Source organism: Bubalus kerabau, chromosome 3 (assembly GCF_029407905.1).
Source record: "Bubalus kerabau isolate K-KA32 ecotype Philippines breed swamp buffalo chromosome 3, PCC_UOA_SB_1v2, whole genome shotgun sequence".
In the NCBI taxonomy this organism is placed as follows: Eukaryota; Metazoa; Chordata; class Mammalia; order Artiodactyla; family Bovidae; genus Bubalus; species Bubalus kerabau.
In genome coordinates this window covers 187,558,565-187,573,713 of record NC_073626.1, presented here as the reverse complement: position 1 = coordinate 187,573,713, position 15,149 = coordinate 187,558,565, and the positions used below count along the sequence as shown (strand labels likewise).

General features: G+C 53.9%; 1 protein-coding gene across 1 annotated transcript in view; it reads right to left on the bottom strand.

Moving 5' to 3' along the window:
• Positions 1-10,023, bottom strand: part of IFFO2 (intermediate filament family orphan 2) — a 47,511-nt gene extending 37,488 nt beyond the window's left edge. The window contains exon 1 of the mRNA XM_055574313.1: positions 9,024-10,023. Within this exon, the coding sequence (XP_055430288.1) occupies positions 9,024-9,694 (671 nt within the window). The 5' untranslated portion in view covers positions 9,695-10,023. The remainder of the gene's footprint in view (positions 1-9,023) is intronic.
• Between the last annotated feature and the right edge of the window lie 5,126 nt (positions 10,024-15,149).

Sequence of the window (15,149 nt, the reverse complement as noted above, 5' to 3'; positions counted from 1 at the left end):
CCAGGGCGCAGGCTGGCTTCCCTCCGGCCACCGGAATGCCCGCTGCCCTCTCCTGCTTATCATCAGGCAGGGAGGGCCCCTGACCACTGCCCGGGGGGCCCTCGGTGCTGGGCATGACAAAGGAGCATTAACTTGGAGTGTGAGCCCCAGATCCTGCCCTGGCTCGGCAAGTGAATTTTCCTTTCTGGTCTAAATCAGACCACATGGAAAGTGCTCGGCAGGTAATGATTCGTGTTCCCTGTTCACTCTCCCTCCCTCCTTCCCCACCCACTTGGATATGCCAGCTAGGAACTCTCCCCTACCCAGAGCTCGGTCCTCAGCGAGCAGCGGGGCTGGACCGCCCTCCAAAGCCACCTGGGAAGCTCATCTGCTTGCCCCTGGCACTGATTCATCGGCTTCACAAGAAAATAATTACTTTAAAGTCACAGCAGGAAGTCCTCCTGCGTGGCAGCCACCTCCTATTCTGCCACCCGCCTCAGCAACACTGTGAGGCGGGGAGACCCACCCCTCAGCCTGCCTCCCGCCTGCCTCCCACCCTTTGCCAGCTTCATGCACCTTCAGCATCTTCCCAGGGAGGAGCCTGAACCTGGGGTCTGGAGACCCAGGCTGCCCTCCTTTGAGATCTGGAGCAGATGTCTTCACCCTTCTGAACCTCTCATCCGTAAAATGAACAGTAATCAATTCCCACTTCTTGGGATGGCTCTAATAAATAAATCTCACTTATTTAAAGATTTCCTCACAAGGCCTAGCACATAGTAGGTATCAATGATGGCAATTAACCCATTATGATTTATTTTAAACCTTTTGGCCAATGTTTCCACATCCCACTGTTTCAACTGATTTTTATATCAACCCTGGGAAGCAGAACTCATAAGAAACTTCATCCCCATTTTACAGAGCAATTCATCAAGGTACAAGAGATTAAACAGCATGCACAGAATCCAGGTCACTCTAGGAAAGTTACAGAGACACCAGTCTTTCCATGGTCCCCACTGCCAGGTGGGCAACGGGAAGCTTAGCCCACAGCACAGGCAAACCAGGGCCATGACCAGGGTGCCCCCTGGGCCCCTGGGCAGCTCTAGCTGCCCCCTGCCACACCCTGGGGGGCTCAGCCAGGCCACAGCCCCCGGAGGGAACCCGCGGCATTTGCCAGGCTTAAGTACCGAATGACAACTATTCTTGTACCAGGAACTAGGGTAGAAACCACATCCTGCCCAGGGAGCCAAGCAGGCTGCCCACTGGGGGTGGGAGGGCACTGCCCTGGCAGGCATCAGCAACCTTCACCAGCCTTGTTTCTGGCCTAGCATCTTCTAAGCACCTCACAGCCAGTCATGCCCAGAGGCTGCACCACCCCCAGATGCTGCCAGCAAGGTCAGGGGCCACCCTCTCCCCAGGGCCCAGCCTGGTTCTTGACTTCTGCCCACCTCACAAAGCCGGCACTATCCAGCCCTTAGGGTGCCCACCCTTCCGCCCTGTGAAATCTGGCCATGTAACTCTTAGAACTTCATGGTCTACAACGTGCTGTAGCCATGTGAGCCCATGGCCTGTCCTTCGGTGTCGGGACACAGATTTCAGCAACCCCCTTTTCCAGATGAGAAAACTGAGACTCAGGGAGACAAAGGGAAAGCCGTCTGTATATCCTGTGCTGGGGGCCTAGCGTTTGGCATCAGTAGATGGGTTTTCATTCAAACTTGTTGAAATGATGTGTCAGGACCAGAGTCCTGGTCTCCCGACTCCAGATCCAGACCTTTCGCTCGACAAGCCGCAGGTCGGCCAGATGTAGAGTCCACGTGTGTCGGTCACCCATGGCCACGCAGGCCCACTGGGGCCTGCCAGCATGCAGCAGCCAGGCACACAGAGCCTCCCTCACTGCACAAGTACTTGCTCAGCATGCACGCCGGCCAGACCCTGGCTTGGCTCTGTGTGTACAAGATGAAGAGGGCAGACCCAGAGCCGGCCCCCGCAGAGCTTACAGTCGGAGGAAGGGGCAGACACGTCCCAGGCAGCTACGTACAGGGTGGAGGGTGCTGTGCCAGGGGAGGCAGTGGGCGCTCAGGAATGCCCGACGGAAGGTCAGGGGAGAGCCCAGGGAACAACAGGGCTGCCTCCCTCCCTGCCGTGCGCCTGCAGCCATCTGTGACCTGGGAAATAACCCGAGCGTCCGGCCGCAGCACATCGATAGGATCAAAAGCCAGGACTCCGCAGGCAACGTCCACAGCCTCCGCTATCACTGACTCATGGCACGGTTCAGATGAATTCCCCTGGAAGTCCACGCATCTCCTGGCGGCACAGGACGTGTGCAAGCTCTGCGTCTACCCTTCTGTGTCCTTCAAATCCTGACACGTGTGCAGATGCGGGCATGGGCTTGGAGAGAGAGCCTGACGGCGCATGTGTACATGAGCGTGCGCGCACGCGTGTGTGTGTGTGTGTGTGTGTGTGTGTGTGGCTCCGCATCCGGTGGCCAAGGAAAAAGCCCCGCCTCGAATTCCTGGGAGAAGGAATCTTTAGTGTCAGCTGTCTCCCTGCTTCCTGCTTCCTTTACTTTTCTGGGACCTCATTCCCTTCCTTCTAGCGTAAGGCTCTGAAAATCCCTCCCAAATTTGTCCCTAGAGAGCCTGCCAGACAAACCAAGAGATGCTGGAAGACGAAGGAGCTAAATGGAGTGGGGTTTGTGTGTTTCTTTTAAAGGAGGCTGGGAGAAAGGGCAGGGGGTGACCGGAGATTTCCGGAGACACAAATCAACCACTAAGAGTAGGAAGAACAGCCTCCTTAGATGCTGGACAAAGAAGCAGCCCTTTCTCCCTCCGCCCCCAGCACCATCTCCGGCGCCTTACAGGGGACAGAGAGCGACGACGTGTCCTGAAATGGATGTGCCCAGCGTCCAGTGCCGTGCCGAGAAACCCTTGTAGAATGAAAGGAACAGATATAGCGGGGGTGGGAGGCGGGGGTGCTCTGGGATGGGGGATGTTCCGGGAGCCTGCCTCGTGTGCTTGCCCCAGGCGCTGACTTACCCCCTTCTGACCTCTAGGGGAGTTAGTCTCCCTCTTTCACAGATAGCAGTGGGCCAGTCAGCTCAGAGAGGCCACGCAACTGCCCACAGTCACGCAGAGACTGGGAGAGCTGGGATTCGATCCATGCTTCCTCCAGCCAAAGCTGCCCCCTCCCCCACCAGGACAATCAGAAATAAAGAAGCTGTATCTTCAGCGGCTTCAGAAACAATGGAAGTGCGGGGAAAGAAGCCCTCTGAGCAGCTTTCTGGGGAAGTCTTGTGGCTTTGGGGCACTCGGGGGCCAACACCCTCCTGCCCGGGGCATGATGGCAAAAAGACAAGGGACAGTCCAGTGGGCAGCCCCCCAGCCCCTTTCTGGAGCTCTGCATTCGGGCTGACAGCCCAGCCCCTTCCGGCTCAAGATCAGAAATAGCTGCTACAAAAGTCCCTCCCATCCCCAAAAGTAGCTTTTTAAAAAATGCTTAAAGGCAGACACATAAAAAGGTGGAGAGCGTTCTGCCAAGTCCCGACAGAAGGCAAATGGTGCAGGCATCGCCTCGGGGCAGGAAACAAAACTTTCCATGACAGACGGATGTTCTGCCCATCTTTGTGGGTCAGCTCCCTCTGGGCCTCAGTTTCCCTGTCTCTAAAGTGAAAGTATTCTGCTGAATCAGCAATTTCTTTCTTTTCCGCTAAACTGTAAAATGCTTGGTTTCCAAACGACTCTCCCTCAGAATATCAATTTGAGAGCCACGAAAATGGAGCTGCTGTGGTTGATGGGGGTGAAATCCTAGGTGGTCTGCCCCCAGCTGTTCCCCAAATCACCTCACAGCACCCTACTCCAGATCCCAGGGCTCCAAAGAGCCCACCTGAAAACCACCAGGCTGAAGGATCACCATGGTCCTCCAGGACCTCAAACAGAGCTCCAGTGAAAACAAACCGAGACCTCCAGGCAGACTGGAGTCGGAGCACAGACACTAAGCAACATGCAAGGGCTGGGAACAAAACCAGCCCGGTCCAAACCATGCTGGGCCTGGGGCCGGAGAGGGGGCGGCCGGGGACAGAGAAAGGCCCCCCTGCCCTCCCAGGAGGCAGACAGAGCAGCCCTGACTTGGACCCTCCAAGTCACAGACAGAAACGCAGAGCGAGCTGGGAGGGAGGGCCTAAGGAAGCCTGTTGGGTATAGAAGACCTTCGGCTCAGAAAGAGCAGCGCCTGGCCCGAGGTTACACAGTGCCTCACGGCAGGGTCGGGTCTGGAGACTCCAGGTGCTGGAGTCTGGGTCCCTAGGACGCCCATTCTGAAAACATTCCGCCTGTCTAAAGTTCAGCTACATGCGGCAGGAATCTCCCAGGGAAAGGCCCCCAGCCTGCAAGCTCATAACAGGATATTTCGGTGACACTGTGTGGCGACAGGGTGCTGATGTTTGTTTTGGTTTCCAAATCAACGCTTGACAACCTTGTCAGCTATGGTTTCAGTGACCACACTTCCCGCATGGTAAAGAGCTCGGAGCTGATTGGCCCAAGGGGAAATCAAAGCAGGAGTGAACAGGGTGAGCCCAGGCGTCCCAGGCCAGGGGCTCTGGTTTGGGTAAGCGTTTCCAAAACATGGATCCTATACCAATGATGCACATGAGATGATGTGCGGTGGTACACAGAAGGTGACTTTTTAAACTTACATTTTATTGCCTATGTGAGTGGGTAAACAAAATGTGGTCTACCCACATGGAGGAATATTATTCAGCATTACAAAGGGATGTACTGCTGGTATAAGCTACAGGGTGGACGAATCTCACAAACATCATCTGAGTGAAAGAAGCCAGGCAGAAGCGACAACATGCTGCTGGACCCCGTTTATATGACAAGTCTACAGAGACAGGAAGCAGGTCCGTGGTTGCCTGGGCTGGAGGAGAAGTGCGGATTCACTGCAGAAGTACAAGAGAGATCTTTTGGAGATGATGCGAGTGTTCTAAAACTGGTTGTGCTGATTGTTGCACAGCTCAATGGATTGACTAAAAATCATTGAACTGTATGTGTAAAATGGGAGAATTTTGCGATATGCAAATTATACCTCAATAAAGCTGGCTGAGATGGCTGGATGGCATCACTGACTCGATGGACGTGAGTCTGAGTGAACTCCGGGAGCTGGTGATGGACAGGGAGGCCTGGCGTGCTGCGATTCATGGGGTCGCAAAGAGTTGAACACAACTGAGCGACTGAACTGAACTGAACGCTGGCTGAAAATTTAACGTTCAAAAAACTAAGATCACAGCATCTCTGGTCCCATCATTTCATGGCAAATAGACGGGGAAAATGCGGAAGCAATGGCAGATTTTATTTTCCTAGAGTCCAAAATCACTGCAGACGGTGACTGCAGTCATGAAGTTAAAAGACACTTGCTCCTTGGAAGAAAAGCTATGACAAACCTAGACAGCATATTAAAAAGCAGAGACATCACTTTGCTGACAAAGGTCCATCTAGTCAAAGCTATGGTTTTTCCAGTAGTCATGTATGGATATGAGAGTTGGACCATAAAGAAGGCCTGAGCACTGAAGAATTGATGCTTTTGAACTGTGGTGCTGGAGAAGACTCTTGCGGGTCCCTTGGAGAGCAAGATCAAACTAGTCAACCCTAAAAGAAATCAATTCTGAATATTCATTAGAAGGACTGAGACTGAAGCTGGAGCGCCAATATTTTGGCCACCCGGTGGGAAAAGCCAACTCATTGGAAAAGACCCTGATTCTGTGAAAGACTGAAGGGGCAAAAGGAGAAAGGGAGGACAGAGGATGAGATGGTTGGATGGCATCACCGACTCAATGGACATGAATCTGAGCAAATGCCAGGAGATAGTGAAGGCCAGGGAAGCCTGGCGTGCTGCAGTCCATGGGGTCGCAGAGTCAGAAATGACTTAGCAACTGAACAGCAACAACAAAGCTGTTTAAAACATTTTACAAAAATAATAATATAGATGGTGATATGTGACTATGGCCACGGTTCATGGAGGTAGAACCCCAAAAGTTCCCAGCTTGGAAAACACTGAGCTACACAACCAAGGTTGTCCTTTGGAGAGGCAGAAGAGCATCTCCAAGGCAGCGAGTTCCTCCAGGTGGACAGGGGAAACTCTGGAAACTTTCCTTCCCCAGGACAGGCTCTTTCTTTTGGTCACCTCTTGGGACCCCATGCTAGATATCCTGGAAGGATCTGAAGCCTTCAGTGGCCAAGAGCCCAGGTAAACACCCTGGTCTCATTCTCTTATGAGCATAAGATCAGAAGCGGCCTAGGAGTTCAAACTCAGATTTACATATTGCCAAGGCTGGGAAGACTCTTTGAGATCATCTAGTCCAGTGCTTCTTACGCTTTTCAAAAAGGTTGATCATACGCCTGCCCTCTTCCCAAAAGAAAATCCTATGAGAAACCCAAATAAAGAAACAAATAAATACAGAATATTATTTGTATGAATCTGTATTGTAGGCTCAGTGAGAAAACAGTCACCAGTCCTTGAGGTTGACGAGCCCATTTTGGTCTGTTAACACTTAGAACTAGGATTATGGTTGACAGGTCCACCTTCAGTTTAATTCTATCTCTGGTTTGGGCCACAGAGTATCAGGAAAATCCTGACTCACACAGATTAGTAGCTACAAACGGGACCAGCTTTTAGCAGTTTGCTTTCTGATCTCAGAATATTCTTCCGACGAAGAGAAGGCGGGGGTGGCTCTAACTTGACTCTGAACCAACAAATCAACGTTAAGTCGACTTCCAAGAGTTAACAGTGAGAACTCAAAAGTGAGTGAGCATATTTTCATGACCATTTGACATTTTTTTAAACATCAGTTTTTACTTAACATTCAAGGAATGCCTATGGCATCTCTGAGGCAGCCTGGAGCTTCAGGGGCACTTCTAGCCCACCCTCTTCTCTCCTTTACAGACAGGGCAACTGAGGCTCGCTCAGAGGAGGAGGCAGACGTGCTTTGGCAAAAATCCCACTTGAGCCCTGAATCAACTTCAGAAAAGATGCATCTCCCCAATTCACCAAAAAAAAAAAAAAAAAATTGGGGGAAGAGAAGGTGCACACGCCCCCTACAAGGGCGGGAAGAGAGACACACTCACCCTCCACCTGTCTCAGCAGCGCCCATGCCATTCCAGGGCAGCACCAGAAGCTGACATCACACCCCACACCCTGGGTGCAACTTGAACTGGGCATTGCTCAATGCCCATCCATCTCCCTCTAGGACTGGGCACAGTGTTTCCATCTCCTTAGTAGCCAGGTCCAAAAAGTGCGCACACACACACACACACAATAAAACAAACACCCCGCAAGCCAGGGGCATGACGACACCATCAGCAGTGGCAGACCAAAGGGCCCTCCCAGTTTCACCACCAAGAGCAAGAGCCTGTTTCCCTGCCCCACCCCAACAAAGCTGCCCACACAGGGCAGAGGGGTGGCCTCCCCATGGCGAGGCACCAGGCCATTCTCGAGTCCTGCAGAGAGACAACCAGCCCAGGAGAGTAGCTTGTCTCCCCCTGGGGTCCAAAACATTTCTCCAGGAAGCCAGGCTCTGCATGGGAGACCAGAGACTGGACAAAACTGCCCCCTCACAGCTTGACAAAGAGTCTCTCATCTTTAATAATGTCAATCTGATTACTTCATACCTTCCAAAAAGCATCACCGGCCTACTCGCCCCTTGTACAGCTGTGGGTGGATTTTATCATTCCCATTTCTCTGATGAGTAAACAGGCTTCCGAGTAGTTCAGTGACCACTCAGTTCAGCCAGAGGTTCTCACTGGCAGGTTCTGGAGGTGGCACTTGAATCCTGCCCAGTGGCCAGCCCATCCAGGTGAGACGAAAAGGGAGGAGACCCATGGCCAGCTGTCTGTGCTCTCGTGAGCACTAGGACACAGGAGCGGAAGGAAAGATGCTTCTCAGGGCATCCTCCAAGCCCTGGGGGTCAGAGCCACAGTTCCCAACGCAGAGATGCCCATGCCTGGGACAGCAAAGGGCCCTGCTCCCTTCCTGAGATGCTACAGACAAACCCCTCTCCTCTTATCAGTAGGCCGATTAGGTAAAACTGACAGCCAGGTTGCGGGTAGGAGAAAATGTCAGTTTCCCAGCCGGGAATCCAGGCTGGGCAGAAATGTGCTAGCCAGTTCAGCAGGCAGTCTGCGCCGCACTCCAGCCAGATCTGGTGGTCTGGGTCCATTCACTGTCCAGACTTCCAGCCTAAGGTTATCTTTGCTTGTGTAGATAACTCAGTCTTTAGGGCTGAGTTTGTTGGGGGTCCAAAAAAACCATGAAAATTTGGGGTAGGGAGAAGAGAGGTGAAGAGAGGTGTTTCTAAAACTCGTGGCCAGTCTGATGTAGGTCTGGTTATCCAGTCCAGCCAACCGGACGTGATAGAGCTGGAGCAAGACAGCGGACCCTGGCCTCAGTGGACAGACCCAAGCATTCTGAAACACTTGACTTTTTTTTAATTCAAGGAAAAACAGAAAGTTAGTGGATTACTTAAGAGTTGTTTCTTTTCACCCATTGACAGAGGGGAGCCCACTTTCTACATCCTTGGGGAAAACACCTAAGTTGAAAGACAGACTGGCCAGGAGTATCTCACATCCCAGCTTCACCACCTATTAGCCAAGACCCCTTAGGCAAGTCACTAGCATCCGTGCCTCGGTTTTCTCATCAACAAAGCTAGGATAAGAATGTCCCATACTTTGTGTTGCCATGAGGATTAGGTGACATCACATAAAACACCTACGGTCATTATGTCACCTAGAAAACAAAGTGCCTGGTCCAGTGACGGAGCGGAGGTGTCCCCCACGGTAGTCAGCGCCAGTCCCCATCCTCGGAACTAGAAAACCGAGTTTTCCAAGTCTGCAAACACAGCTTCCAGCCCCACCTGCTAGGACCAGCTGGCCGCCCACCCCCTACCCCGGCCCCTCCGGAACGCACACATTCAGGGGCCGCCAGACCCCCAACCCCCAACCAGGGACGCCCAACCCCCCACCAGGGAGTGCAGGGGGGCAGGGCGGGGTCCCACTCACCTCCGCTTGTACTCGTCGCGCTCGCGCTTCACCTTGGAGAGCACGTTGTAGAGCGCGCGGATCTCGGGCGTGATGGTGTCGATCTGCACGCCCACGCCGTCGGGATGCACCCACGACACTCCGGGGCCCTGCACGGTCTCCACGCCGCCGCCGCCCGTGCGCCGCACCTGCGTGTAGCTCCAGATGGTCCCGGGCAGGCGGCCGTAGTACTGCGGGTGCGAGCCGCCACCGGGAGGCAGGCCACCCAGGGCCGCGGCGTGGTTGGCGTTGGCGCCGGCCGCCGCGCCGCTGCCCGGCCCGCCGCCGGGAGCGGGGGGCCTCAGTAGATCCGGCCCGGTCTGCACGGCCTGCTCGCGGGAGAAGGTCTTGTAGCGCAGCCGCCGATCGCGCTCGCTCTGCTGCTGCTCCAGCTGCTTCTCCAGCAGCCGGTTGCGCCGCTCCAGTTCGTGCACCTTGGCCAGGAAGCAGCGGAAGCGCACGTTGAGCCCCTTGAGTAGGTGGATGTTGGAGCCCAGGTCGTCCCGCAGCGCCGCCGTCACCGGCGACGGCCCGGGCCCGGCCCCGCCGCCGCCGCCGCCCCCGGCGGGGCAGCCCCCAGGCCCGCCGCCGCCGCCACCCGGCGGGCAGCCGAAGGCCAAGGCCATCTCCCCAAACAGCAGCGAGTTCACCATGCGCCGGCCGCGCGGCTCAGGGCCCAGGGCCCGCGGCTCTAGGTGCGGCTCCAGCTCCGGGCAGGGCTCCCGGCGCGGCCGGGCCAGGGCGGGCGCGGGATCCAGCGCGGCCGGCCGGGCGGTTCCAGATGCGCGCCAGACGCGGCCTCCGAGATGTCGGCGAGCCGGGCCGCTCCCGGGTGTGGGCGCCTCGGCAAGGGAAGGGACTCGGGCAGCAGTGGAGGCCGCGGCGGCTCGCAAGGGGCGGCGAGGGTCCAAGTCCCGGCGCCGGGGGCTGTCGGAGACACTGTGGAAGCGCCGCGGCAGCCGCGCTCAGAGGACTCTCCGCGGGCACTGCCCCTCTGCGGCGGGCCCCGCCCACTGCAGACCTAGGCTCCGCCCCCGTCCGCGCCCCGCCCACCGCGCCTTCCTCTGCGGCGCTCCCGGAGCCGGAGGCCCCGCCCCAGGCCCCGCCCAGCCCACCACTGCAGGGCTCACGGAGCTGGACGCCCCGCCCACCCTGGTCTCGTCCCGCCCACCGCGCCTTCCACTGCGGCGCTCCGAGAACCGGAGGCCCCGCCCAGCTCCGGACTGGACCCCTCCCTCCCCTGCGCCGGGTCTTGTGGCCCGGCCCGGCTCCGATCTTTCGCCCGGGGACACGGCCCGCAGAACTGCACCAGGCTGGCGGTCAGGTGGGATCGCCGCAGAGCCAGCCCGGCCTCTTAAAGGGACCAGCGGCCTCGGCAGCGCTCGCTTCCCCCGCCAGAGAGTCTCCTCCCCCGCGGTCTTTGCCAAGGAGGCTACCCTTTTCTTCCAGCCACCCTAGCTCCCGCGGTCCCCGATTCCCGCGGAGTGAGGGGGACCTCGGTCCAGAAGGGCTGGGAACCAGAGCATCCAAAGGTGCATTCGCACCCACCCCCAGTCCAGCGTGGCGCGGCCTCGATCGACCTTCCCCGGATGAGGCGGCGCTTGCACCGGCACGTCGTCCACGCAGTGGACCCAGGAGGGCTCCTCCACCGCTTACCCCAGCCTCTCGTTCCGAGATCGGCCTGGGCTATGCCGAGCCGGCTGGTCCTCGGGCCCAAAGACGCACCGCGCAGAGGCTGGGACCTGCGTAGGGAAACTGAGCTGAGATCCTCCGGCATGTGACACCTGCAAGCTCAGCCTGGGCTGCTACCACTCCCCAGCCCCGAATGATCACCTCCCCACCACCGCACAGGCTGAGATGCAGCTGGCCCCAGAGTGGGGGTCCATTTCATCAACCGCGTGGGGGGCACTTGAGGGCAGAACAGATCTAGAGGGCGGCGCCGACCCAAAGCCGCATTCATTCATTCATTCAAATCTGTTTTCAGATTTACCACCCTAAAAAGACAAGTTCTCCAGTCTCCTGGTGTCTCTTAAGGTGTTGGTCGTTCAGTCGTCTCTGACTTTTTGCGACCCCACGGACTGTAGCCTGCCAGGCTCCTCTGTCCATGGGATTCTGCAGACAAGGATACTGGAATGGGTGGCCCCTCCCTTCTCCAAGGGATAGTCCCCTCCCAGGGATCGAACCCCTCTCCTGCATTGCAGGCAGATGCTTTACCACTGAGCCACCAGGGAAACCTGGTGTCTCTTAAACCAGTTTGCAAACATCTCTGATTATTTTTTGAATACTGACAGTAGTTCCCATTATTGAATGCTAAGTATATATCAGGTGCCATACTTGGTATCCCAATATTACAGAGGTCGCTGAGAGCAGTGGAGCAGTGATCCACCCCTAAACACACACTGTAACCTGCCTATGCAATGCTGCTGGCCTCTTGTCCATCTCCCCAGTCGAAACCTCAGGGGGAGGTGACCCCCACATTTGAACGCCTGTGGCTGGCGCTGTATGCATTTAACCAGATACGTGGCATGTTCCACATTCTTTCGGCTGCATGTTTTGAATTGCAATTAAATTTTTGTCCTATTAACTTAATGTGTTTGTTCTCTCTCTTTGTGTGTAAGCTTGAGGGCAGGCCCCCTTTCTCAGAGGGACAAAGGCTTTATGTTCTCAATGACAGAAGAGACATAAAGGAAACACGGGCATGCTCTGGGGTGAGGTCGTAGCTGTGATGTTAGTTGGCTATTTTTGATTCAGTCACAAGAGCAAACCCCAGGTCTCCTTCCCTCAACCCCGGCTCCTTGCTCCATTCCAAAAATAGGCTCACCTTTCCAACACCCCCAGCAGACACTCACCTGTCTTAAAATCTTTCTTTGCCTCACCCAACCAGATGTGATCACTGCTCTTCGGTCTTTGTTCTCTCCTCTCTTGGTAATTTTCTTGTTTATTTAACCTAAAGAATCAAAGCCATTTGCCTTACAGCAGGAGTTCACGGATTCCCCAGGGTGGGGTGGGGATTGCTAAGGATAGAATTCCACAAAGTCCATGATATAGACAAAAGTTACATTTTTATTTTCACTAGTACCTGAATCTGGTAAAGCATCTGCCTGCAATGCAGGAGACCCGGATTCGATCCCTGGGTTGGGAAGATCTCCTGGAGAAGGAAATGGCAACCCACTCAGTATTCTTGCCAGGAGAATCCCACAGATGGAGGAGCATGATAGGCTACAGTCCATGGGGTCGCAAAAAGTCAGACACGACTGAGCGAGCTTCACTTCACAGTACCTGAATCAGTTCAGTTCAGTCGCTCAGTCATGTCCAACTCTTTGCCTGAATGGTACGTAGTATTTCCTTTGATCATGAATGCAGGCAACAAGAAGTCCCTGTGATGTTATTACTAATAGAAATCACAGATATTTTCACATCACCTTCAGTTTTTATATATCTCAAAGTATCGTTTAAGCTACCACACTCTTAATATCATATTCAATTCACCAGTAAATCTTACTTAATGTATTAATAAACATGTTACTATATCACACATTTCTTTAGTATTTTGATAGTTGTATTTTAGTAAAATTGTCACTGGTGTCTGAATGCAATATTTTAAAAATTATTATGAGATGGATTCACAGGCTTCCCCAGATGCCCAAAGGGCCTTAACCCACAGAAAGGGTTAAGAAGCCACACCTGGGGAGCGGTTCCCTGCCACCTTTTCTCAGACAGATCTGTCCTGCTAACCGCAATGCCCTGGAATCAGGGTGTGAAGCCCTCCTGGAGGGGCCGGGTGGGGTGGGGGCACCTAACTCTGTTCTGGACCTGGAAAGACCCAAACAGTCCAAGATCATTTACTGACCTCCTGATTCAGCACAGACCTTGCGCTAATTCTGGGGAAACAGCCATAAACAACGCAAGAGCTCCAGAAACCCTGGGGGAGCTCGTGGAGACAGACAACACCTCACCCCCAACAGTTGCTAGTCTATACCTTCCATTAGCTCAAGGATCTTGCGCCAATACTAGGTCAAGTTCAGCACTGTACCTCCATATCCCAACATGATGCCTGGCACGTAATAGGTGGTCAACAAAGATGAGTTTAGGTAAACAACTGGATGAGCTGTTGGCACTGGAAAAAATCCCTGTGAAGTACCTAAGAGGTATTCAATACGTATTAGGGTTTCACAGTTTAATTACATTTCTTTGTCTGATAACTTTATTGAGGCATTTTTTGCACATCATGTAATCCACCCATTTCAATGGTTTTTAGTACATTAACCAAATTGTACAACTGCCACTATAAATCAGTTTCAGAAGATGTCATCCCTCCCAGTAAGATCTCTTTTACTGTTACTGTTTCCGCCTCCCACCCCAGGCAACTGCTGATTGTCTCTCCATCTCTGTAGATTCGCCTTTTATGGACATTTCCTATAAATGGAATCATACAATATGTGATCCCTCACACCTGGCTTCTTTCATCAAGTTTCGTGTTTTTCAAATTCACATTATAGCATCCGTAGGACCTTCCTTTCTATTGCCAACCGCTTCTAAAATTTGGTAGTTTGAATTTTGCATTACCTTATTTACTTTTCTGCACATCAATTCCTCATCTGGAAATGGGCCTAATAAAAATATCTACCCGGGGACTTTCCTGGTGGCCCAGAGGTGAAGACTTCGCCTTCCAGGGCAGGGGGTGCAGGCTCAGTCCCTAGTAAGGGAGTTAAGATCCCACATGCCTTGGGCCACAAAAGCAAAACATAAAGTGAGCAATATTATAACAAAAATTCAATAAAGACTTAAAAAAAAAAAGAATATCTACCTGGGAGGGTGGTTAAGGGTTAAATGACTTAATGCATATAAAGCCGGCATGCAGTAAATGCTCAGTAAAATGTTAGCTATTATCACCATTATTTCTTTTTCATTCTTTTTGCTTATGCCAGTGTGAAAAGCCCATAAATGTCTCAAGAAGCAGGGCAAAAAATAAGCCTCTCCCACGATCCCACACCCAGTGGCCCTCCCTGTCATCTGAGCCCAGTTCTGTTGCCAGGAAGAATGAACTGCCCTCTCCCTTGCGTCCCCCATTCCCACCCCCAGGCTGCAGTTTCTAGAACATTCCCATCAGGTGTCTTCACGGGGAAATGAAAGACAGCAGTAAAACATGGCGGCACGGAGAAAAGGGAGTGGTTATTAGTCCCACATGGAGCTCCAGGTGAAAATTAATCCTTTAAAAGGCACAGGCAAATTCTTGAGAGGGCCCATCTCTCCTCCCCCCAGACAATAACAACAGCCAGAAAAAAAAAAAGAGCTGGCAGAAAGGGTGATCCTCGCCCATCCCAGCAGCCACGGCACGCTGCCCAGCCTCGTCCCTCCTGGGCACCTCCAGGCTTACAGGCGGCTTAAGCTACCTGTTGGCTCAACAATTATTCTGGGTGGGTTTGCCTTCCTCGAAAAGGGCGTGGGTTTCACCGACGTCAGGGCGCCAGAGTGTCCCACTGGCTGCCCAGACAGCCCTCTTCTTGGTCAGCAGAAGTCTGGTTGCTCCCAGCGCCTTCTCCGGGCCTCTCTCACGCAGGCCAGCCGGGTATGGCAGTGTGGTTACGAGCAGGGCGTGCAGGGCCAGGCTCGATCGATTCACTGTGTGGCTGTGGGCAAGTTACTCACCTGCTCTGGGTCTCAGTTTCTCCCTCTGTAAAATGGGATGGTAGCAGTTTATGGGGTTACCGTGAGGACGAAACAAGTCCACATGGCTGAGAGCAGTGCCTGGCATGCTTTAAGTGCCAGTTATCATGAATCAACATTCCTCAACCCCCTGCCAGGAACCGTTCTGGGGGCGGGGGGTCTTTGAGCTCCATGTGACAGGAAGTAAAGGCTGAGGGTTGCAGAAGCCTAACCAGGGCCATGCTGGATCATTCTAGGGGGAGCCACAATTTTGGAGAGGCCCTTGCTTTTAGGCCTTCTTCCGTCATTTCCAAATAACTGCGCCTGTTAAACATCTTCTTTGCATGGGTGCCAAGTCGCTTCATTTGTGTCTGATTCTTTGCAACCACATGGACCGTAGCCTGCCCGGCTCCTCCATCCATGGGGATTCTCCAGGCAAGATTACTAGAGTGGGTTGCCGTG